The 20,953-nt window shown below is 36.1% G+C and overlaps 3 protein-coding genes across 6 annotated transcripts; 2 read left to right on the forward strand and 1 right to left on the reverse strand.

Moving 5' to 3' along the window:
- Window positions 1–1,685: 1,685 nt before the first annotated feature.
- On the reverse strand, window positions 1,686–6,384 carry YSL3 (YELLOW STRIPE like 3). 2 transcript variants are annotated; one of them, XM_086459348.1, is made up of 8 exons: window positions 6,120–6,384; window positions 5,215–5,651; window positions 4,942–5,114; window positions 4,114–4,211; window positions 3,887–4,021; window positions 3,595–3,784; window positions 3,344–3,458; window positions 1,686–2,958 (listed from the first exon to the last, which is right to left on the reverse strand). In XM_086459348.1, the coding sequence occupies exons 2-8, from the start codon at window positions 5,564–5,566 to the stop codon at window positions 2,039–2,041; spliced, it is 1,983 nt and encodes a 660-aa protein (XP_086315474.1). In that variant the 5' UTR covers window positions 5,567–5,651; window positions 6,120–6,384; the 3' UTR covers window positions 1,686–2,038. The 2 variants fall into 2 exon arrangements, with proteins under 2 accessions (XP_086315474.1, XP_086315475.1); XM_086459349.1 differs by having other exon boundaries at window positions 6,225–6,381.
- Window positions 6,385–7,442: 1,058 nt separating this feature from the next.
- On the forward strand, window positions 7,443–11,754 carry LOC147390847 (zinc finger matrin-type protein). Of its 3 annotated transcripts, XR_015183013.1 has the most exons (7): window positions 7,443–7,769; window positions 7,845–8,066; window positions 8,182–8,261; window positions 10,917–10,992; window positions 11,073–11,201; window positions 11,274–11,478; window positions 11,580–11,754. XR_015183013.1 is itself a non-coding variant. In XM_086459353.1 (6 exons), the coding sequence occupies exons 1-6, from the start codon at window positions 7,458–7,460 to the stop codon at window positions 11,412–11,414; spliced, it is 960 nt and encodes a 319-aa protein (XP_086315479.1). In that variant the 5' UTR covers window positions 7,443–7,457; the 3' UTR covers window positions 11,415–11,754. The 3 variants fall into 3 exon arrangements, 2 of the variants coding, with proteins under 2 accessions (XP_086315479.1, XP_086315480.1); XM_086459353.1 differs by having other exon boundaries at window positions 11,274–11,754; XM_086459354.1 differs by having other exon boundaries at window positions 7,860–8,066; window positions 11,274–11,754.
- Window positions 11,755–13,408: 1,654 nt separating this feature from the next.
- On the forward strand, window positions 13,409–20,094 carry LOC147390848 (P-loop containing nucleoside triphosphate hydrolases superfamily protein). Its single transcript, XM_086459352.1, has 5 exons — window positions 13,409–13,849; window positions 16,937–17,237; window positions 18,160–18,318; window positions 18,464–18,759; window positions 19,592–20,094. The coding sequence occupies exons 1-5, from the start codon at window positions 13,655–13,657 to the stop codon at window positions 19,808–19,810; spliced, it is 1,170 nt and encodes a 389-aa protein (XP_086315478.1). The 5' UTR covers window positions 13,409–13,654; the 3' UTR covers window positions 19,811–20,094.
- Window positions 20,095–20,953: the final 859 nt, after the last annotated feature.

The raw sequence follows: 20,953 nt of genomic DNA on the forward strand, positions 1-20,953 counted from the left end.
CTCGAGCACAAATCTTTCAATTATAGAGGAATTAGGGAGACTTTGAGAATTAAGAAATTTGCTTATAGAATTGATTTGTAATCTAAAATAAGTAGTAATAATAATAATAATAAATAAAACCCTCTTGGAAATATAGTTTTTTGGGTTTGTTTTAAGTTTTATATCTTATTATGGAACTTTGCACATTGAATTAAATTTCTTGCTTTTATACTTGTTAATAATACCAATGGACCAAGCCCAGCTGTTTTGGACTGGTTTAAGATAAGCCCATTTATCAAGAGGATTATCATTTGGGTTGTGAACGCTTGTTGGGCCAACTATTGTCATCTAAGGAGTATTTGGGCCAAGTGCTAATTACCATGTGTCACAATCTTATTGGCCAATTAACTTAATTTATGACCAATTGGGCAATCATATTTCTTATAGAGGTGATCAAAAAATCCTTTTGATCTAAAATTACTATATGGTAACTGACACTAAAATGGTTTTTTGCAAAAACGAGAAGCCAGAAGCAGCTCAGACCTGCAATAAGCTTTCAGCTTCTACAGAAATCCCATAGAACTTTTTACTTCTCATTTACTATAATTTTTTTAAACTGCTATAGGCACCCCAAATTTTACTTATTACTCCCCAATTAAAAATAAAGAAACTAAGTGAAAGTGAATTGTTGAGATTATGTAAAAGTTGGGGTGCCAATAGAAGCTCTCTCATTTTGTGTGTGTGTGTGCTATATTTCTAGTTTTTGGGTTTTAGAATTTTATATGAGCTTAATCATAATTGTAAACAACTATTGTGACAATTTTTTGTAATAATGTTGAGATTATAATTTGAGCCGAACCTATGAAATGTTTGAAGAGTGTGTTTTAATCTTTAGTTGGGGTGTGATAAATATTTATGAAATTGGGGTATAATAAGTAAAAGTTGATGTGCCAATAGCAGCTATCTATAAATTTTTGGTTTTGTGTGACCCAACTTGGAGATTATGAGGAATTTTAAGGTAAACCTTGTAGTCTATCGGACATGAATCAAACGCTTAAGATACCAAAAGCAATACCAAGCTTGAATTGTAGGAGGCAAATATTAGGTTTACATCAAGACCTCGATAGCAATTTGGCCTAATTTTTGGACAACATGGAGACGCAATGTGTTACAATCCAGCCTAAATGTTGGATGTCACACTCAATGAGAAATCCCCGAAGGTGAAGCTGGCGAACGTCAATGGAAAAGAAAGTTGAACCTACAAACAGTAAATCTAGATTATTATTTAGCCAACAATGGAAGATGAGGCCACTAATTTCGTACTAAAGTGTCATATATGCCAAGTTCAAGAACATCTCATCCATGCCACTAAGGCCGCATCTATTCCATACTTGGGGACTTGATCATGATAGGAATAATTGGACGCTTTACATGAACCACTATGCTATGGCAATCGCTAACCATCTATGCCATCAAACATCTTAAGCCCATACCGTATTATGCCAAAGATAATGGCTAAGCCAAAGCAACCGACAAGACTTCAGAATGGATTCTCAAAGGGTGGTCTATGACCATCCCAAATGGTGGCATAGAGAAGCTCTTGAGCCCATGAGATGTCACCCATAGCCTTGACGGTTCATGGCTATCGGTCACCCTGCCCGCAATTATAAGATACATGTACACAGGCCAAAGAATATGCCAATATATACAAAAAATGCATCGTCCATGCTTATGATATCATTCTAATAGTACATTCATTTACAGCTTCATTTTAAGGATTTGCACTCACATTCATCAAAATGTCTCTACCTGGAAATTTTTAACTAACTGGGAAGGCCTTTACATTGTTAAGCTTACCTCGATTTCGAAATCAGATTTTCGAATACCCATGAGAAACCGATCTTTTTCTAAGCTTAATATAAACAACAGTGCTACATTATTATTAATAACAATAGCAACTCTTATGTCATGGTCTTAGAGGGTCCGACGGTGGAGGGACCATCCACACTTCATCTCTATAGTCATATGTATTCCTAGATCAAATTTAAACATGTTTCGACTAACTAGACAAGAACCTCATGCAAATTGGAGGATGAACCTTAGCCAACGCAAGAATTGATGAAGGGAGGATCCATAGCCCATCCCCACATATTAGACCTGAAGCAATGGCCGGAACCATCAATCTAGACTTCTCACTGTTGAGTTTGTGCCACACGAACATAACCAAGCTCCCAACACACATGTCGATAGCAAAATTAGCGCCCACTAAGAAGGGTATTGCCATAGCCATGGGAAGAGGAACCCATTTCCCAAATTTCGTTGAAAAGTTCCTAAACACGTTTGCGGCAATGGCAAAGGCAAAGAAGCCATAACATAATTGCAAGCAATGATGGGGCAAGGCGGAGAAGCCTTCAACACCTAGAATTGCCATGTTTCGATAGATTATAGCATACGGGGCTCTGAACTCTCCATTTGGGTTTCCCACATCGAATGCCTTGTAGAAGAGAAAGAATGTGAAAGGAGCTACAATGCATCCCATGGCCGTCCCAATAGCTTGGCTTAGGAGCATCGAGCGAGGCGAACTGAAAGTGAGATGGCCAGACTTGAAGTCATGCATTAGATCAGATGAAACAGACACGATGGATTTAATTAGGCCGCAGCCAATAAGCCCTGAAACCACACCATTGTCTTTCCCAGCCAACGCGGCGAGCACAAAAAGGGCCACTTTCCCATAATTATAGGCCATGTTCATGTCGGTTAAACCCGCACCATAAGCATTGCAGAAACCCAAAGCCGGAGCAAGAATGTAGGCCACAACAACGTAGTACCATTTCAGCTGAGGGAACATGAGTGGGATCACAATGATGGACACAATGGAGAAGAAGGTGTATCCGACGCATGCAAGCCACACGGGAATGCTCTCTCTCACGAATAGTTCATTTCGATAAAGATCATCGAGAGAACAAGTCTGATCTACAACTGCATAAGAGAAGACAATTTGTTAATCAAAGTTCTACAAGTCGTAGGTTTCCGAAGGTCATTTGTTTAAGATTGGCCTTAATATAAGATCCTCCCTAAATTGGTCCAAGACATTGTGAATCAAAGCACCTGGCCTCACGCCCAACTCAAGGCACCATTTGAAGTAGGGGTGTCAATGGGTCAGTTCCGGTTCGGTTCCTAAGGTATTTAGAATCGGAACCATTATAGTTTCCCAGTTTTGGTTCTTGTCGGTTCCAATTCCGGTTCTACCAAAACCACCAAGAAATGCGGGTACCCATCGGTTTTGGTTCTCAAGAATCAGTCGTAAAGCCCACTCAGGCCAATCCATCCGATCAATGGAACAAGTTATCAGTTTCTCTTTTACCTGAACCGAGGCCCTTGTCTTTCAATCTGGCATGAATACTCCTAGTTGTATAAAGCAGTATCTTGAGAAAATTGTAGAGCCCATCTCCGAGGATGAGAGCAATGGAGATAAAGACCTGAAACCATGAGACACTGAGAAAATTATAGGTTTGCTAAGTTGCATAAGCAGCGACTAGTACTGAGAAAATCTTAAGACGAATCCTAGATATCGAAATTAGAAAATGAAAGAATATCTGATTCACATTTACTGACCTTGTAACCATTCAAACTCTTCATACTGGTTTCTGATAAACTTGTTGGGTACCACTCTCCTTTTAGCCCATGTATCAAAGGCCACATTATACCCCATGAAAGAATAGCCCCTAGAAGCAAAGACATGTTTACAAGATGGGAACAGATCATCCCTGCTCCAACGTAAGTCATGCTGAAATCGAAGTAAAATCTACAAAAGAAATAAGATAAAACAAATTACATTTCCTGAAAGGGTCGATAATTGATGAGGTGTGAAAAGAGGACAAACAAAAGTTAAATGAAAAATGCGCACGTTTGCTTCCAAGCTTTCAACCCGAAAGTTGGAAACTGCGAGAATCCACATTGATCACCTCCAGAGTAAAACCATTGAAAGAATCCCCATATGAAACTGACCCAAAAATATTTCGCAAATCCATGGACTTGCTTCCTGCAAGAACAATCAATAACTTTTTAGAGCCAACTCAAACATGAGCTATGATTAAGAATAGAATAGAGATTTAAAAGAACCAAAAAGCGTACTTGGCCATCTTATCTCCTTGAGGTGTGTGGAAACCATTTATTAGAACCGCAGTTGCAGTGCCGCTTGGGTAAGTTAATTTGTAGTCTATTATCATGATCTATGGAACAACGGAGATTCAATGAGAAAACTATCCCCAAGAATGTAAATTGCATTAAATTTTCAGTAAATTATAATGGTCATCTTGAAAGAACAAACTCCACTAGAAGAGACATCAGCACCCATAATTTTGTTTGCAAATTGAAGTAGAACATTGAGATCAAAGGCTATAAAGTACAAAACTAAATCAACTCAAACACTAAAGTCATGCATCGCTCAAGAATGAAACTAAATTATATTCAAGAAGCCCATAGGAACAGATATTTTGATTCTAGTTACAATGGGTCAATCATGACCAATATATTCAATTCAAACTCTTTATAGACCCATCTCCAAGTGTCATTGAAAGCATAGTCACACAATTCTCCAAATTTTTTCAAAAATTTCATAGAAAACTCCGAATTTGGGACTAGCCGATTAATTCAGCGAATTGACGAATTAATCAACGCCTTCTCAATCAATCGTGGAATATGATGACATTTTTACCCTTCACATCCAAAATTTTAATTTTTTCAACATTCAAACACCAAGAAGAGGAAAGGATTTAGAAAGAGGTTGAAGATGATAGGTTTTGGTAAGAAACCCAAAAAAATGTTTTGTATGATCTCCCAAATTTTGCGAACTTTTTACAAAACCTTTCCAAATTTATTCAAATTAATTATGGAATCCCCACTGAATAATTACCGAATCCGAACTTTGTTACTATGATTTTAAGAAAGAATTAAATTTACCTTCCGGAGAGGGACCAAGGCCAAAAGCCCAACAAAGCTTGTAACAACAAGAAAGCCAATCATCCAACCAATCTCAGGTTCTTTGTAGCTCCTTGAAGTGTTCCCCTCTGTACCAACTCCTGCTTGTTCATATGTCCTCTTATTCAATCCCAACAAATAAGACCCAAAACCTCCTACAATCATATAATTAAAGTTAAAAGGACCCACTAGACTATAAAAATGGAGAAAAAAATATTTCATTTCTGCAAAATTAACAAGAATTCGAGCCCAAACCTCCAACAGCAACACTATAACATGCAACGGCGCACGTCTGAATTACGGTGTTCTCCTGCTTAGTAAACGGAGTCGAGACAATGCCAGACTTATGAAGCAACTTTGTCCATGACTGAATGAATACGAATGCAAGAAGGGCCGCAGAGACATTGAGATTGGGAACGAGCCCGATTGTAAGGTTAAGCTTCATTACGATCATGCTGTAAATTATCCCAATTAAGAAACTTGCGATAATTCCTCGTAAAGTGAGTTGTTTCTTCCATGGAGGAATTATGTTTGAGTATTCTTGTTGTTGGTCTTGCTGCTCTTCCATGTCCTCCATCTCAATTTCATTTTTCTTTTCAATGTCCATAATTCAAACTGAAAAAAAAAAAAAAAAAACTCGGTGTCGTCTTCGACCTTGTTGCTCGTTGTCTTCATTCACTAATCCAATCCATCTGAATCATGAAACTTTTCATTGTTAGTTGAAATTCAATGAAACTTTTATTCTCTTCTTATGTCTACTCACTCTGACCCACATAAAACCACTAAAAGCTCACAAAACCATTAAACAAACATAAATTCTGAAATGGGTCTCTGCTCTTCAAAAATCTCCAGATGGGTTTTTTATTCTCTCCTTATATCTACACATTATGACCCACATAAAGCCACTAAAAGTTCACAAAACCATTAAAAAAACATAAAATCTGAAATGGGTCTTTCTCTTCTTCAAAAATCTTCAGATGGGGTTTTTGTTCACTTCTTATGTCTACACATTATGACCCACATAAAACCACTAAAAGCTCACAAAACCACTAAAAACTGAAATGGGTCTTCTTCAGTCTACCCACTATAACCCCTCACAAAAACCATGAAAATATATAAATTCTTAAATGGGTTGTTTCTTTACTTCAATTTCTACTCACCTGCACCTCCCTACCTTTGCAATTTCTTCTTAGATCTCTCCACATAATACAAATTCATCTCTACATTCAAATATAAATAGAACTATAGAAACAACAAGAACTCACCAAATAATAGAAAAAAAATCATTGAAAAAGAGGTCTTAGGATCATTAAATATACTTTAATGAAGTACAATTTAGAACTTGTAGTACAATAATTAATTCCAATTAAATGATAAGAACCATCTGTTGAAATGGTAAGAAACATCTGTTTTGGCTCTCTTTTCTCTCTCTTCTTTAATCTGTTCTACCAACCTTTGTCTCTCCTTGAGAAAGGACACTCTTTTGGGTTGGTCAATCAAAGATTTTTAGTGACAGTGAGGATTGAAAATTTATAGAAGGATTTGGCCATAGAAGTTGACGAAATGGGTATCTTTTAAGATTGCTGTTTTGTTTAATTCATTAAAAGACAGAAACAATGGCGGTGCCTTTCGGAGTCCATAGTTTCAAATCTCGGTTAATTTGGAGTGATCGAGTTGTCTTGGACGAGTCAACTCGTCTCGGAAAATAAACCATTAAACTCGGCTTACACCTATTTATTCATATGTATTTATATGAAAATAATTATAAATTGAGGTAGATTAGAAGATGTTTATTTATAAAATTATATTTTATTTAGATAATAAATATTTAAATTCTAAAAATTAATTATTTTAATTAAAATATAGAAAATCTCGATTGACTCGATCAAATTTTACTAATTCGATCGAGGTTTTCAAAATATCGTCCATATAAATTTGTCTCGTTGATGAATGATACTGAGATGACTAGGGGGTGAGTCTCCGAGTCATCTCAATCTCTGACAAGATAGGCCATGTTCTTTGGCCATAGATGCTTGGTAATAATGCTGAAGTGACCTCAAAGATTGATCTCATTTTGTACTTTCATGACATGAAAGTGTGTACAATCATAAATGATTTTCATTGAGATACGAGCGAAAAGCATCTATGGTTATGGATTAGGAAAGTGTGAAATGAAGTTAATCAATCATAGAGATTTTAAGTATAAATTACTTTCAACAATTTTTGTTCTAATTTGAACGTCGAAGGGTGTTTGGTAAATATCATGTCGGTACTTCAATTTAGTCGAGCAGGACTGACTCACCATTAAAGTTGTCGTTGAGGTGTTCGAGCAACATTCAAAAATAACTTCTACATAATGTCTGTTTCATATCCAATCCATCGATGCACACGAGGGTCAGAATGTCGGATCCAGATCCATTTCATGATGATCTTGTTGATTAAATTAGGAATTTGGATCTAATCTATGCCAGATCCAATAATCAAATCCGGGTTGGACAATGATCCATATTCGACCCGAATCTGATTCCAATCCAAGTATCCAACCACTTGGATTCATATCCGAGATCCGACCCTTTTTATGTAGCTCTGCTGCATCAGCCCCTGCTCCCGAAAATGTGAGACACTCGAGGATCACCATCTCTCTGTCTCTGTCTTGCTTTCTCTGTGATGGATCGTCTCGGCGCACGTTAGACTCAACCATGGCTATTCTCAGTCTCACCTCTCCTTCTTTGCTCTCCATCAGACCTCCTCAGCTCGCTTCTCCACCCTCGAATCTCAGAGCTTTAAATTTGAAGAAAATTCTGAATCAGGTAATAATACGAAAAAATCTTTTCTTCCTCTTTAATTTGTCTTCGTTTCAGTTCGAAAATTTTCAGAAACCCTAGATTTTGTTTTTACAGAGGAGAAAAAACAGAAATGTGAAATGTAGAGCAGAGTTTTCTCAGGATGCGCCTTTCGCCATGGCAATCGGAGCTTGTATTCTTAATTCTCTGGTTTTTCCTATCTCCAAGGTTCCAAACGAAGAAAGTGAATCTCTGATCGATTCTAATGATGCTAGGTTTGCTATAATGGGGATCATAAGCTTCATCCCTTACTTCAATTGGTTGGTGAGTATTTTATTTTTATTTGTTTATGAAGTTAGGGTTTTAAGTTCGATTTTATGTTTTTGTTTATTTATGTTTATTTATTTTTTGTTTTTTGTTTTTTTTTTTTCTTGAATAGAGTTGGGTTTTCGCTTGGTTGGATACCAGTAGACAGCGTTATGTGGTGTACTCTATTGTATATTTGGTTCCTTACCTGAGGTTTGATTTTCAATAGCTATAATTTTTTGAAATTTGAATTTTTTTTATTGTTTGTTTCTTGGATCAACATTTCTGCATAAAAGTGGGATTATGGCTCCAAAACTAGACGTCAGAATCCAGATAGCGACAAATTATGAAAAACTAAGCTCTTAGTGTTAATTCTAGCGAAGGGACCAATAAAAGTCTGATTGTAGTGCATAAGCTATGAAAACCGATAATGAGATGTTAAAGATGGAATCTTGGCTTAAAATCTAGAAATAGAGTTGAGAAGTTTGAGGTCATTTGAGAAGGGAGACTACATAAATTCATAAACTGCATTCATTTTGTTTTTGATTAATAAAGTGCAAGTAAGATTTATGCTTAAGTGTAGTGAAGGCTGGAAACTATGGGTAGCAATCAGATTTAAAATCTAATGCAACTGAAAAAATTCATTATTCTTGTAGAAGAATTATCACCCTTTTCTTGCTTATTGAGGAATTATCACCTTTGTGATCCTCCAAGGACTTGATTCATGCAAACACTTTTGTCGAAGGTTGCTGTTTGTAGCCTGAAAAATTGACAAGAAAAAAAGAAGAGAGGAACAACAGACAACTATCTAAAACTCTTAACAACACAAAGAGCACATTTCTTCCCACTTGAAAACAAAATCCTCAAAGAATAGCCCTTCAAAGTCCTTTCTTAATTAATATAGACAACACATCGACATAATATTCAAGATGTCCTAAACACCACCCCCCCCTAATTAAGTAAATTCTTCAGTAAGCTTGGACTTGGTATGAAATCTCAAAGACACGTTATATGTACATGTTAGTGTTTTTGCCTCTATCCAAATAGTAGTTTGACTCTCACGATTGCTCACCACAAGAATGTAAGAACCGACTCTCAATGATTCAAAAAAAAAAAAAGAACGAGAAGAAGACAAGTTTTAGTGCTTATTGCACTCTGCATTTTGAAAAGGGTCACTAAGAACTAAGAAGGTCTTAGTTGTCAAATTTTCAGGTTATAAACAACAACCATCGACAAAAGTGTTTGCATGAATCATGTCCTTGGAGGATTACAAAGGTGATAATTCCTCAATTAGCAAGAAAATGGTGATTACTAAAGTGTAAGTAACATTTATGTTTAAGTGTAGTAAAGGCTAGAAACTATGGGTAGTGATCAAATTTAAAATCTAATGCAACTGAAAAAATTCATTATTGTTGTAGAAGAATTGTCATCCTTTTCTTACTAATTGAGGAATTATCACCTTTGTGATACTCCAAGGACATGATTCATGCGAACGCTTTTGTTGAAGGTGGTTGTTTGTAACCTGAAAAATTGACAACTACGACCTTTCTTTTTTGCAAAGCAGACAACTAAGACCTTCTTAGTTCTTAGTGACCCTTTTCAAAATGGAGAGTGCAATAAGCACTAAAACATGTTTTCTTCTTGTTCTTTTTTTTTTTTTGGGACCATTGAGAGTCGGTTCTTACATTCTTGTGGTGAGCAATCGTGAGAGTCAAACTATTATTTGGACAGAGGCAAAGTCACCGACATGTGCATATAACGTGTCTTTGAGATCTCATACCAAGCTTTTTGAAGAATTTACACGTGGCGGGGGGGGGGGGGGGGTGTTATTTAGGACATCTTCAATATTATGTCGATGTGTTGTCTGTATCAATTAAGCAAGGACTTTGAAGGCCTGTTCTTTGAGGATTTTGTTTTTAAGTGGGAAGAAATGTGTTGTTAAGATGAAAAAAGGATTCCCACCTTGGCCTCCTTTCCCTTTTGTTCTTAAGATGAAAAAATGATTTGAGGCAGTTTTGGCACCTAGGGCATAAGAAAAAATAGTCCCCAAAATGTTCATAACTCCATTGCTTGACAGAATGCAACGAAACCACTTCCATAAGAATCCCAAGCTAAAAACGACCATTCCTTTCAAATCTTACAGCAAACAACGCAGCCTACAGATCAGGGTGGCCAAAAAATCAAAAAACTTGGTTTTTCTTGTGAAAACTTTATGGCAATGAAAACAACGCAAGGAGGGACCTAAAAATCATGATAAATCAAATCCTATTGAAAAATAATCTCCATGGTCCCATTTGTGTCAGACCTAGGACTGATGCCAGCACTGACACCTGCTGACATCAGCAACTGCAGCAGCTACATCACCTACAACTCTCTCTATGAAGCTCTGATACCAACTTGAAGGTTATCTTCTTCTTCTTCTTCTAATAGCACAACCTTGTTTACCTTTATCTTTTGAGTATTGTGTCCAGTCCATCATATTTCTCGTGTGCTTCAATTCCCAAAATTAAATATGTAGAATTTCAAGCATCATACAGCTCTTTTTGGTAGAAAGCTTGTGGTTGCTTGCTTTTTGAGGACCACCTGACTGATTTTCCTTTTTCTGGCTCAATTGAGATAAATTTATTCTTTGAGAATTTTTGTTTACATGCTTAAAATGTTAAACTGAAATTATTCTATTGCTGTGATCTGAACCTGATTTGCCTTGAACATAATCTCTTGAGAGCCTGATTCTTTTGCAATAGGGATCTGTTCTACCATTTGTTCCAATTCAGTATGAAAAAGCCCCTCTACTGGAACACACACACACACACACACACACACACACGTGCACAAACATCGGTTTTGCTCATATAACTGAATTTTTAGGACAAACTTGTCGCTGAATCCGGAGGAAAGCTGGCTGCCTATTGCTAGCATTATTTTTTGCATATTTCACATTCAGGTACAGTTATCTCTAACTCTTCTTCAGTATCATTTCCCCATTTTCTTTATGTGGGCTTCTAAATACCTTAGCATTTCCAGTTGGAAGCAAGCATCTTGAATGGTGATCTTCAGGGCTTCCAACTATTTAATGAAGCTTTAAAGTTTGTTTCTCCGTCGACCAAGAAGAAAGATGCTGATTTTGAAGGTCATCAAAGAATCCCTATAAAGGTAATGTTGCCTCACATTAACTGTACTCTAATGTGATTTACACATGTACTTACTGAATTAATAATTCTTAAGGGGAAGAAGAAAGAACACACAGAACTGCCTTCTACACAAGAACAAACAAGAAATCAGATTCGAGGACGGGAGGTTCCGGAGAGGCCCTTGGATCAACACTTGAATGAAGATGAGGATGCAGCAGAGAGAAAAGAGGAGTGAAGTATTAGATAGGTGTGACCTTTGAGAACAACAGAAGCTGATTTTTTCCTCAACATGGGTCAAGGTGATGGTCTTTGAGGGAAGTATGAGGATTCATCTATATCCAAGATAATACGGAAGTTTGCGGTTTTCTGAAATAAATACACTCGTGTTGTTAATATGCAGGTGTCAATTTCTTGTGGGCAACTTGGGCCTTTAGAAACCAAAAGAGAGTAAGATTTGGGTGTGTACCTTGTTTTGATCAATCATTAGTTATACAGGATGTAAATGCGAATGGATGTTAGAATCGTTAAATGTTATAAAAAGTATACAGATCATGATATTTCACCATTCAACCTTATATCTTGTGTCATGATCAATTTTTTGCAAATTATTTTGTTCTTTATTCTTGTTTTCTTCAGGTTTACAAAGTATTATTTTTAATGGATTTTTTTTCGTCCTTTTTCAATGTGCCTACCAAATTTATTTCAACTAACTTTAGAGTCCATTTGGAAGGTAGAAGTGCGGGAATTGGAATTAGTGTTGGGGCACATAACTGGGAGCATTTTGCCAGCCCTTGACAGGATAGGTGAGGAATCACTCTTGATCTGATCTATTGGGGCCTAAAAGTATAAAAGTATAAGGAGTTATTCTAGGGTATTATATGGGGTGGCTTGGAAGGGTAGGTCGGGCTAAGCTGCATGGTCGCTTTGAGCACAATCAGCATCTGAACTCGTACAGTTTGTCCGACCCATGTGATTTAGTAGCAAATGACTTGTTTGTGGTGGCATCAGCATGGGTGAATGGCTTGGATGGTTGGGTGGCATGGGCACAAGCGGTATTGGAATGTGCTTTTGGATTTACAACTTTGCCAAATTTGGATTCGAGATAGTGGCTTGTGTTGTTCACGGGAGTTGTAGCTTCAAGTCTACCTTCCGAACACGCCCTTTGATTTTTCAATATGTACACGTCCCGAAAAAATTAAAAGTCAATGATTCTCTCACTATGTTATCTGGTTTGTTGGTTTGCTCTGTTAGAATGTGGATTCATTGTTTACCACTAGAATGAATTCAGTTTGTAGGGGTAGATAGAGATAATTTCTTTCTTAGTTTTCCTAGATTCACTAGTTAGATATGCTTATGAAGACTACTTAGCTAAGTTGGTAAGGTTTGAGAAGTGTTGTTCTTATGACCTAGGTTCAAATCCTGTTAAACTTAACATCACCTCTGCCCACGGCTAACCTCTTGCTTGCTTTTTAAAAATTAAAATAAAAAAAGTTTGATATGCTTGTACACAGAACTACTTGTTAAAATAGGGTTGCAACCTAGGCGAGTTGGAGGATAGAAACAAATTTTTTTATCTTAAACAAGAAATACAATTAAAATATTTAAAAAAAAAAAAAAATTTATGTAACCTCTAATTAGAGTTAAGTTGGGTTACTTGAACCTTCAATTCATGTTCTACATAACGTGATCTAGGCTCACCCATCGATAGAGTTGAGCCCAGGTTTACCTGGGGCCAGTCTGAGCAAGTTACAATCATATGCTAAAAGAATGTGACATTGCACACCATTTGTTACGTAAAAATAATAAACTCACTTACAATGTTTATTTGAAAATAAATAATGGTGCTGTAATATATATATATATATTGGCACCCCAACTTCTACTTAATACACCTCAATTTTTTCATTATATATCACATCTCAATTAAAGCTTAGAACGCACAATTCAAATATTACAAAGATTTGACTCTAGTTATAAATCAACATTATAACACCCATTCAAACAATTTTAATAGACTTTTACAATTAGGATTAAGCTCATATAAAATCCTAAACCTAAAAATAGAAATTGAAAAAATAAACCATTCACTTATTTTATTTCTTTTTAAAGTGGAGTTTAATAAGTAAAAGTTGGAGTGCCAATAGCAGCTCTCATAAAAAATAAAAATAAAAAATTATTTATCCCAAATCATTTTCTTTTTTTACCGATTTTATAATTAGTTTGGATGTGTAATGTCCTAGAAAAAATAAGCTGATTTCATGATTTGGTTGCTTGGCCTTTACGATTGCGAATCGATGAGATGAAATCGTGCCAGTAAAGGACGGTTTAAATAACCTCGTTAATTGGTTTGGTCGGTGGCGTCTCCAGGATAGAGAAAGGAGAATCGAAATCGCTTATTAGTGTTAAAAGGAGCCAACTCGTTTCTTCTTCTTCTTCTTCTCTACTGCAACTGCAAGCAAGGTAGAAGGTGTGGTCATGGCGGGTTCAGAGACAAAGTTGCTTCAGGAACTGATATTATATGCCGCTAGCGCCGCCCTTAGCTGCTTAGTGTTGTTTGCTGGTCTTCGACATCTTGACCCTAATCGCGCTGCGAGCAAGAAAGCCCTAGAACAGAAGAAGGAAATCTCCAAACGATTAGGTCGCCCACTCATTCATACCAATCCCTATGAGGTATTAATCCCATTTTTTTTTTTTTTTGGTTATTAATTGTATTTTAGTTATTTTGTGAAGTGGGTTTTATGCCGTTTTGTGTAATTTTGGGTAAAACCCCACCTTTTTTCTGGATTTTTTTTTATCGATTTCCGAAATTGGGTTCTAATCCGTGTTGTATAATTACAAAAAAAATTATTTTTATTATTGATATTTATGGGTTTTCTGAAGTGGGTTTTGATTTTTCTTGTGTAATTTTGTGGGAATAACTTTGTGTGTTGGATTGTCATTTGGGCTTCTTAGTGAATTTACATGTTTGGGAACAGATGGAGATGCCACACTGTATTGTAGGAATTATGACTAGATAACAACGTTTCGAAAGATTTGTTATTGTTTAAGGCTTAAAACTTTGATTGGAGATTAGTTAGGGATCGCAGTACATGGTTGAGTTGATAAAGAGAAGTTTCAAGTAGTGGACTTCAGCCTCGTTATTATTTTCATCAATTTCTCTCATCGTATTGATGACACTGAAAACAGAAGGAGACCGAGGGAGAGGGAAATTGTCCCCAAGCTTGGCCCTCTCTATTTTAATAATTCGCCTTATCTTAAAAAAAAAAAATCGAGTGTCAAGTGCCCCTTTCTTTTTTTTTTTTTTGAAAAGTATAATATATTGATAAAAAGGGAAAACAAAATACAAGGAGGCCGAGAAAGCCTCCACAAGAGTAACATAGAAAAACTACAGCTACACTAATCACATAAAGAGTGCCATCTAAAAACGAAATCATCAAAAGTTGTCCCGCGAACTATATGTTATGTTTTGACCAAATGTACAAAAAGCCCAATATCTCTAAGAAGCATTCATGAGAGCTACTAGTCTTATTATTGAACACTCTTTTATTTCTCTCATTCCAAACCCCCCAAGCAATAGCCGCCGGTAGCATATCCCACAATATCCGTTTTTTTGTATGAAAATCATTACTGGTCCACTCTACTAACAAAGAAGAGAACTCACGAGGGGGAACCCAAATAACATAGAAGAGCCCGAGGAAATTTGACCAAATATTATACGCAAAAGAACAGTGGATTAAAATATGATCAACAGATTCCGCGTCTGTCAAGCACAGGGGACAACAATTGGGAGTGATCCATCCCCGCACAATCAGGTTATCCAATGTAAGAATCCTACCGAGGGAAGCCAACCAAACAAAGAAGGATATTTTAGAAGGGACTAACCTTGACCAAATGATGGAAACCGAAAGTGATTGCTCTGCACAAGGAATGAGCCACTTATAGAAAAATCTGATCGAGAATTTCAAGTCCGTAGCCCTTATCCACTCCCATTTATCCTGTTCGCTGTCATTGATGTGAAATGTATGCAGGATTGTCATTGATGTGAAATGTATGCAGGAGATTAAGGAAAGATGTCACTTCAGTTAGTTCCCAATCATTAAAGTTTCTTCTGAACCCCAAATCCCAAATAGGACCGAATTCGTTGCCAATCAAACACTACTAAATAGAGCGGTTCTTCTTAATAGAACAAGCGTACAAAGATGGATATTGAGAAGCCAGAGGCGAGATGCCACACCAAATGTCCTCTCAAAATCTAATTTTGTCTCCCAAACCTGCTTTGAACCTAATCCCTTTTTGAAAATCCTCGCTCACCTTAAGAATCCCTTTCCAAACACTACATCCATACGAACCTTTAGACTCACCACTATACCATCCTAACCTCCTCTCCCCGTATTTAGCCAAAATAACCTTCCTCCACAAACTACCCCTTTCCCCTTTATTAATAAGGTATCGAGATAGGGATTGCTCATACGTAATCCATAAAAAGCATGAACTTGTCATGAAGATGATTAAGTTCATGTCATTGCTTCTGATACCTTCATTAACTGGCAAAACTTGGGTGCAATGCCACTTTTTTGGAATTAGAAACAGTATGTGATAGCCACTAGTACAAATTCGTCATATAACAGTTTTTAGGTAGAAGCAACATACCCATGTATCACAAATTCCCACTACGTATGTGAAAGTAGATTTAGAGAAAGTGCCTATTATTTGATTGCACCTCAAACACGTATTAATATGAATGCCAAATTCATAGAGATTTCCACTTGCCAATACTGGAAGAAATGAAAGAGGGGAAATAGAAGTTCGTTTTCTGTTCTATTTTGGGTGGGATACAATAAAAGACTTTAGTTTTTATTTCTGCATGGTTGAGAACCTAAAAGAATTGAGTTTCATACTTTATTTATGATGACTTCTTTGCATGATTGAATACCTTGAAATCCAGTGAATTTACTAGAAATAAAGGGATGGGTATCATATTATCAGGATTTATAACAGAAATGATCAAATTATACATCAGTCTGTGAGTGAAGGTGCCAGGTTGCTAGGTTGGTTAAATTCTGTCAGTGTTGACCTGGATTCAAAGCCTGCCCTTACTAACTAATTATTAACCACTAACTCGCATGCTTATAAAAAAGGAAAAAAATAATAATTATGCATCGGTCTATTCATATCAAGAACAAATATTTATATTTTCGGAATAAATTTACTATGTGCTCATTCTTTGAGACTCTGGATCTTCTGGTATCTATGGGTAGTACGGATGATTGATGGGGATCTCCATTTGTCGCATGAAATGGGAACTTATTGGGCTTCAAGAACAAAGGGTTTATGGAGGTTCAATAGTGGTAACAACCATATCCTTCACTGTGGTTGTAGTTTGGATTTTGGACAGTTTTTCTTCTTTGGAAGTGCTAACTAATGTCCATTTATTTGCAAGGATGGTGTTGATGGTTAATCTTTGTACATTGGGAATTGTATTATCTTATCTTCCCCTATTTTTGATTTGAGAAGAAAAGTTGCTAACTCAATTGTTACCTACATGAAATTTTACATTTTAGATTTTGATAATTTGATTTGTGAATGATGGTAACACCTAAAACTTTTGCATTAAGAATGTGATCAAGTTGTTTGGTGTTGTCAGAAGTATCAAAGATATTCAAAATTGTTGCATGTAGGAAAAGAATTAGAAAGATTCTTCATTTCCTTGTATGTTGTCTTTGCTTTATATCGATTGATGTTTTGATGCTGCTGCAGGATGTGATAGCCTGTGATGTTATAAATCCTGACCATATGGACATAGAATTTGACTCAATTGGAGGCTTGGAAAATGTTAAGCAAGCATTATATGAATTGGTAATTCTTCCCCTCCGAAGACCTGAATTGTTTGCACATGGGAAGCTTCTCAGTCCACAGAAAGGGGTATTGTTATATGGACCACCTGGAACTGGAAAGACAATGCTTGCCAAGGCCATAGCAAAAGAATCTGGAGCTGTATTCATTAATGTGCGGATATCTAATTTGATGAGCAAATGGTTTGGTGATGCACAAAAACTTGGTAAGTGCAGAATTTGTTTGACACCAGTTTGCTGGCACATCAAAATTATTACTATTTCAATAAATTAGATTGTGTGCTTTGTTCTTGTGACTGGATTCAAGCTTGAGACCATGGATCAAAATATCGTTCCAACATTTCGTACAAAAAGTTTCGGTTTTCCAGCATACCAAGACGAAACAATAGTCATGCTGGATTCTTCTCGACATTCGAGGCTTCAAGTTACCTCCTCCTCCTTCTGTGTTGTTTTTTTCCTTAATTTTTTGAAGAAATGGTGAGCTGTTTTGAACGATTTGTATGCCCTTGACCTTGGTCTCCTCTGAAAGACTGTGTTATGTAAAATGTAATCCCTCCATTTTAATAAATATTTGAGACACCCAATGTTTTCAAACTGATTGCATGCCCCTTCAACCGTAAAAGACTTATTTTAAAACCTAAAATTAATGTGGCATTGGTTTTTGGAAAACCAAAACATAGGATCGAAACGAGATTGTAAACCATGCTTGGGACCAGCGATGTATCTCTAATGACACAAATAGAACCATGTGTTCTATGAACTAATCTTAGTTCATAAATCTGCAACAAGTATGAAATTATATTTCGCATGCTCGACCTATCAAAAAAAAAAATCACATGCTCAAACTCATTGACTATGGCTTTACTGTTGGTCTTTATCAATTCAGACTGTCATGGAAATCTAGCTTTTCTCTTTGCCTCTTGAACTTTTTTTAATCTAGTGATTTATGTTAATTTTTTTAATTATTATTATGTAAGTCAAGAAAATTGCTGCATTGCTTTGTTTAGCATAGTCAGTTAATTAGTTATTTGTGATTTAAGATTATGTGATGACAAGATGTAACTATATTTTGGTTCCTTAAACCTGCTTTTGGGTGAATAAATAGTAAAATTTTCAACAATTTTGCAGTGGCTGCTGTATTCAGTTTGGCTTATAAGCTCCAGCCCGCTATTATATTCATTGACGAGGTTGATAGTTTCTTGGGACAGCGCCGTACTAGTGATCATGAAGCCTTGACTAACATGAAAACTGAGTTCATGGCTTTATGGGATGGTTTTACCACAGATCGTGAGTCATCTTCTTCCAGTTTCCATTTCTCATGTAAATAAATTCCAAGGCATTCTCTGTGAATTTAAAACATTGCCAAGTGTTGTTGTAGGCTAATGTTAAATTTTCAATTTAAAGAAGAGTACTCATTTTCTACTGTTTATAGAGAATGCTCGGGTAATGGTCCTTGCCGCAACCAACCGGCCATCAGAACTTGATGAGGCGATACTTCGACGTCTTCCCCAGGCCTTTGAGATTGGAATGCCTGACCGCAATGAGCGAGCCAAGATTTTGAAGGTGATTTTGAAGGGCGAGAAAGTAGAAGACAACGTTGACTATGATCACATTGCAAGCATGTGCGAAGGGTACACTGGTTCCGATCTTATTGAACTCTGCAAGCAGGCGGCGTACTTTCCTGTCAGGGACCTACTTCGCGATGAAAAGGACGGCAAACCTTTCCATGTCGGTATCCATCTCATGTTTATATGCTACTATTTTTATTTTTCTTTTTCTAGTGAACTGTTAAGCTAAGATACTGCACTTGATGTTTTTAGCATCTTGTTATTCTTGGAGAGCTGCTATTGGCACCCCAACTTTTGCTTATTACACTCCAATTTCTTAAGTTATTTATCACAACCCAATTAAAGATTAAAACACTCCATTCAAACATTACAAAAGGTTTGGCTCAAGTTATTATCTCAACATTACAAAACATTATAACACTCGTTCAAACAATTTCAGTAATTGTTTACAGTTAGGATTAGACCCGTATAATATCCTTAATATCCAAAACCTAAAAAAACGAAATCTTAAAAAAAAAAAAAAAAAAAAAAAAAAAGAGAGAGAGCTTCTAATGGCACCCCAACTTTTACTTATTTACAACCATTCATTTATTTTTTTATAATTTTAATTGGGGGTGTAAGAAGTAAAAGTTGGGGTGCCAATAGAAGTTCTCTATTCCTATTATGCATATTTATTATTCTTATTTGTATTATAATTATAATTTCCGTATATTTTTGTCCTGATTGTTATGGTAGATTTTCTATAATGATGACACCGGTTAATCACTGACCACATTATATGGAATAAGGTGGTCCAGATTTTCCTGGGAGGTCATGATAAAACAATAATTATTTTTGAGATATAATCTCGCAAATTCGTTTTTTTCTTTCCACACCATAATCCCCAAATTCTTAGTTGTTTGGCTTTTTTTTCTTCTTCCTCGTGGAGTCTTTCTAATCATTCAAGGCCATCAATGAATGTGAATTGAACTAGTTTATGCTTCTTGTTGCAGACACCAAGGCCTTTATCACAGTTAGATCTGGAGAGAGTTCTTGCTACATCAAAAAAGACGAGAGTCGCAGCAGGTGAGTACAGTGGTTTAAGCTCGTCATCGTCATGGTCAAGGAACAGGGAGGAGGATGAGTATCAGGTCCCCATTGCAATCTCGGAACTCTCTAAGATTGTGTTGTCCCATGTTATGAACCTTCGTCCAGAAGCCCGAGACCCTTAGAAAGTACTAGCATCTGCCATCTGCCATCTGCCATCTGAGTGTAGTTTTCAATGCCATTCTCCTTATGTATTTCTCAAGAGCTTAACATGCAGATTGTCGCTCTCAGGAGTTACAATCTTGCCTTTTGGGGCAAATATTCCTGTTCCAACTTGGGGATAATTAAATCCTACCACATCTGGTTTTGTTAGACTTTTGAAATATACTTATCATTGTTACACGTTTTGAAATGTTTGGTTTCAGCTGAGATTGGGAACAAAATATTGAAATCTTTCTAAGTATCAAAATGTGTTGTGGATTTCACCTTACCAAATATTGTATAAAAAAACAAGATTTTAAACTTCGATTGCTCATTACTAAAATATTAGATTTATCCATCTAACGGTAGGCTACCATATTACACTGATGACTGAGAAGAAAATGTGGGATTCAATGTTGGATCAGGACCAAAAGCGAACATGTTTCGTCCTAAATGGATTAGAAGTTTTGTTATGATTGAGCATTCTTTACGGTGAGGAGATCATCTTTTAAAAAAAACAGTTTATTCTGAAACTTCTAACTCAAATTTACAAGTTGTAGAATAGTGTATCATCCCTTTTTTTGTAGATCACCTTCGATAGTTTTGGAATGAAATGATTTTTTTTCATTCATGAGAATGATCTTAACTATAGAGATCATCTTCACATAAGATCTGCCCATTCCGAAACTTCTAATCAATATAGTATGAAACACATGGGCCATTTAGCTGTTACATTGCTGGTGATTGTGGCTTGTTCATATATTAATTTAATGACTGTCAATTTTAACAATTCATTCATTTGTATAAAATAATGCAAATTGGATCTCTTCATTGTATTGTTATAAAATTGAACTAATAAGAATTCTAAATTTGAAAACACAAGAAGGTCCGAGACTGACCTATTTAATTTAATTTTTACGGTTTTTTTTTTTTTTCATAATATAGATAGCTTTTAAGATATCATATGTTCGTGATTAAATAAACTTTTGAGATTTTAGCATCTATATATTATATATATATATAGGGAGCGTTCAGCAGCCCCATTATGGTGCCACGCATTTTTCAAAACATGGGTTACAAGCTTTGGAATGAGCTGATTTTTTGTGAGGATGATCTCTATGATGAGG

Source organism: Akebia trifoliata, chromosome 11, assembly GCF_017979445.1.
Source record: "Akebia trifoliata isolate Shusen 1 chromosome 11, ASM1797944v1, whole genome shotgun sequence".
NCBI classification, from domain to species: domain Eukaryota; kingdom Viridiplantae; phylum Streptophyta; class Magnoliopsida; order Ranunculales; family Lardizabalaceae; genus Akebia; species Akebia trifoliata.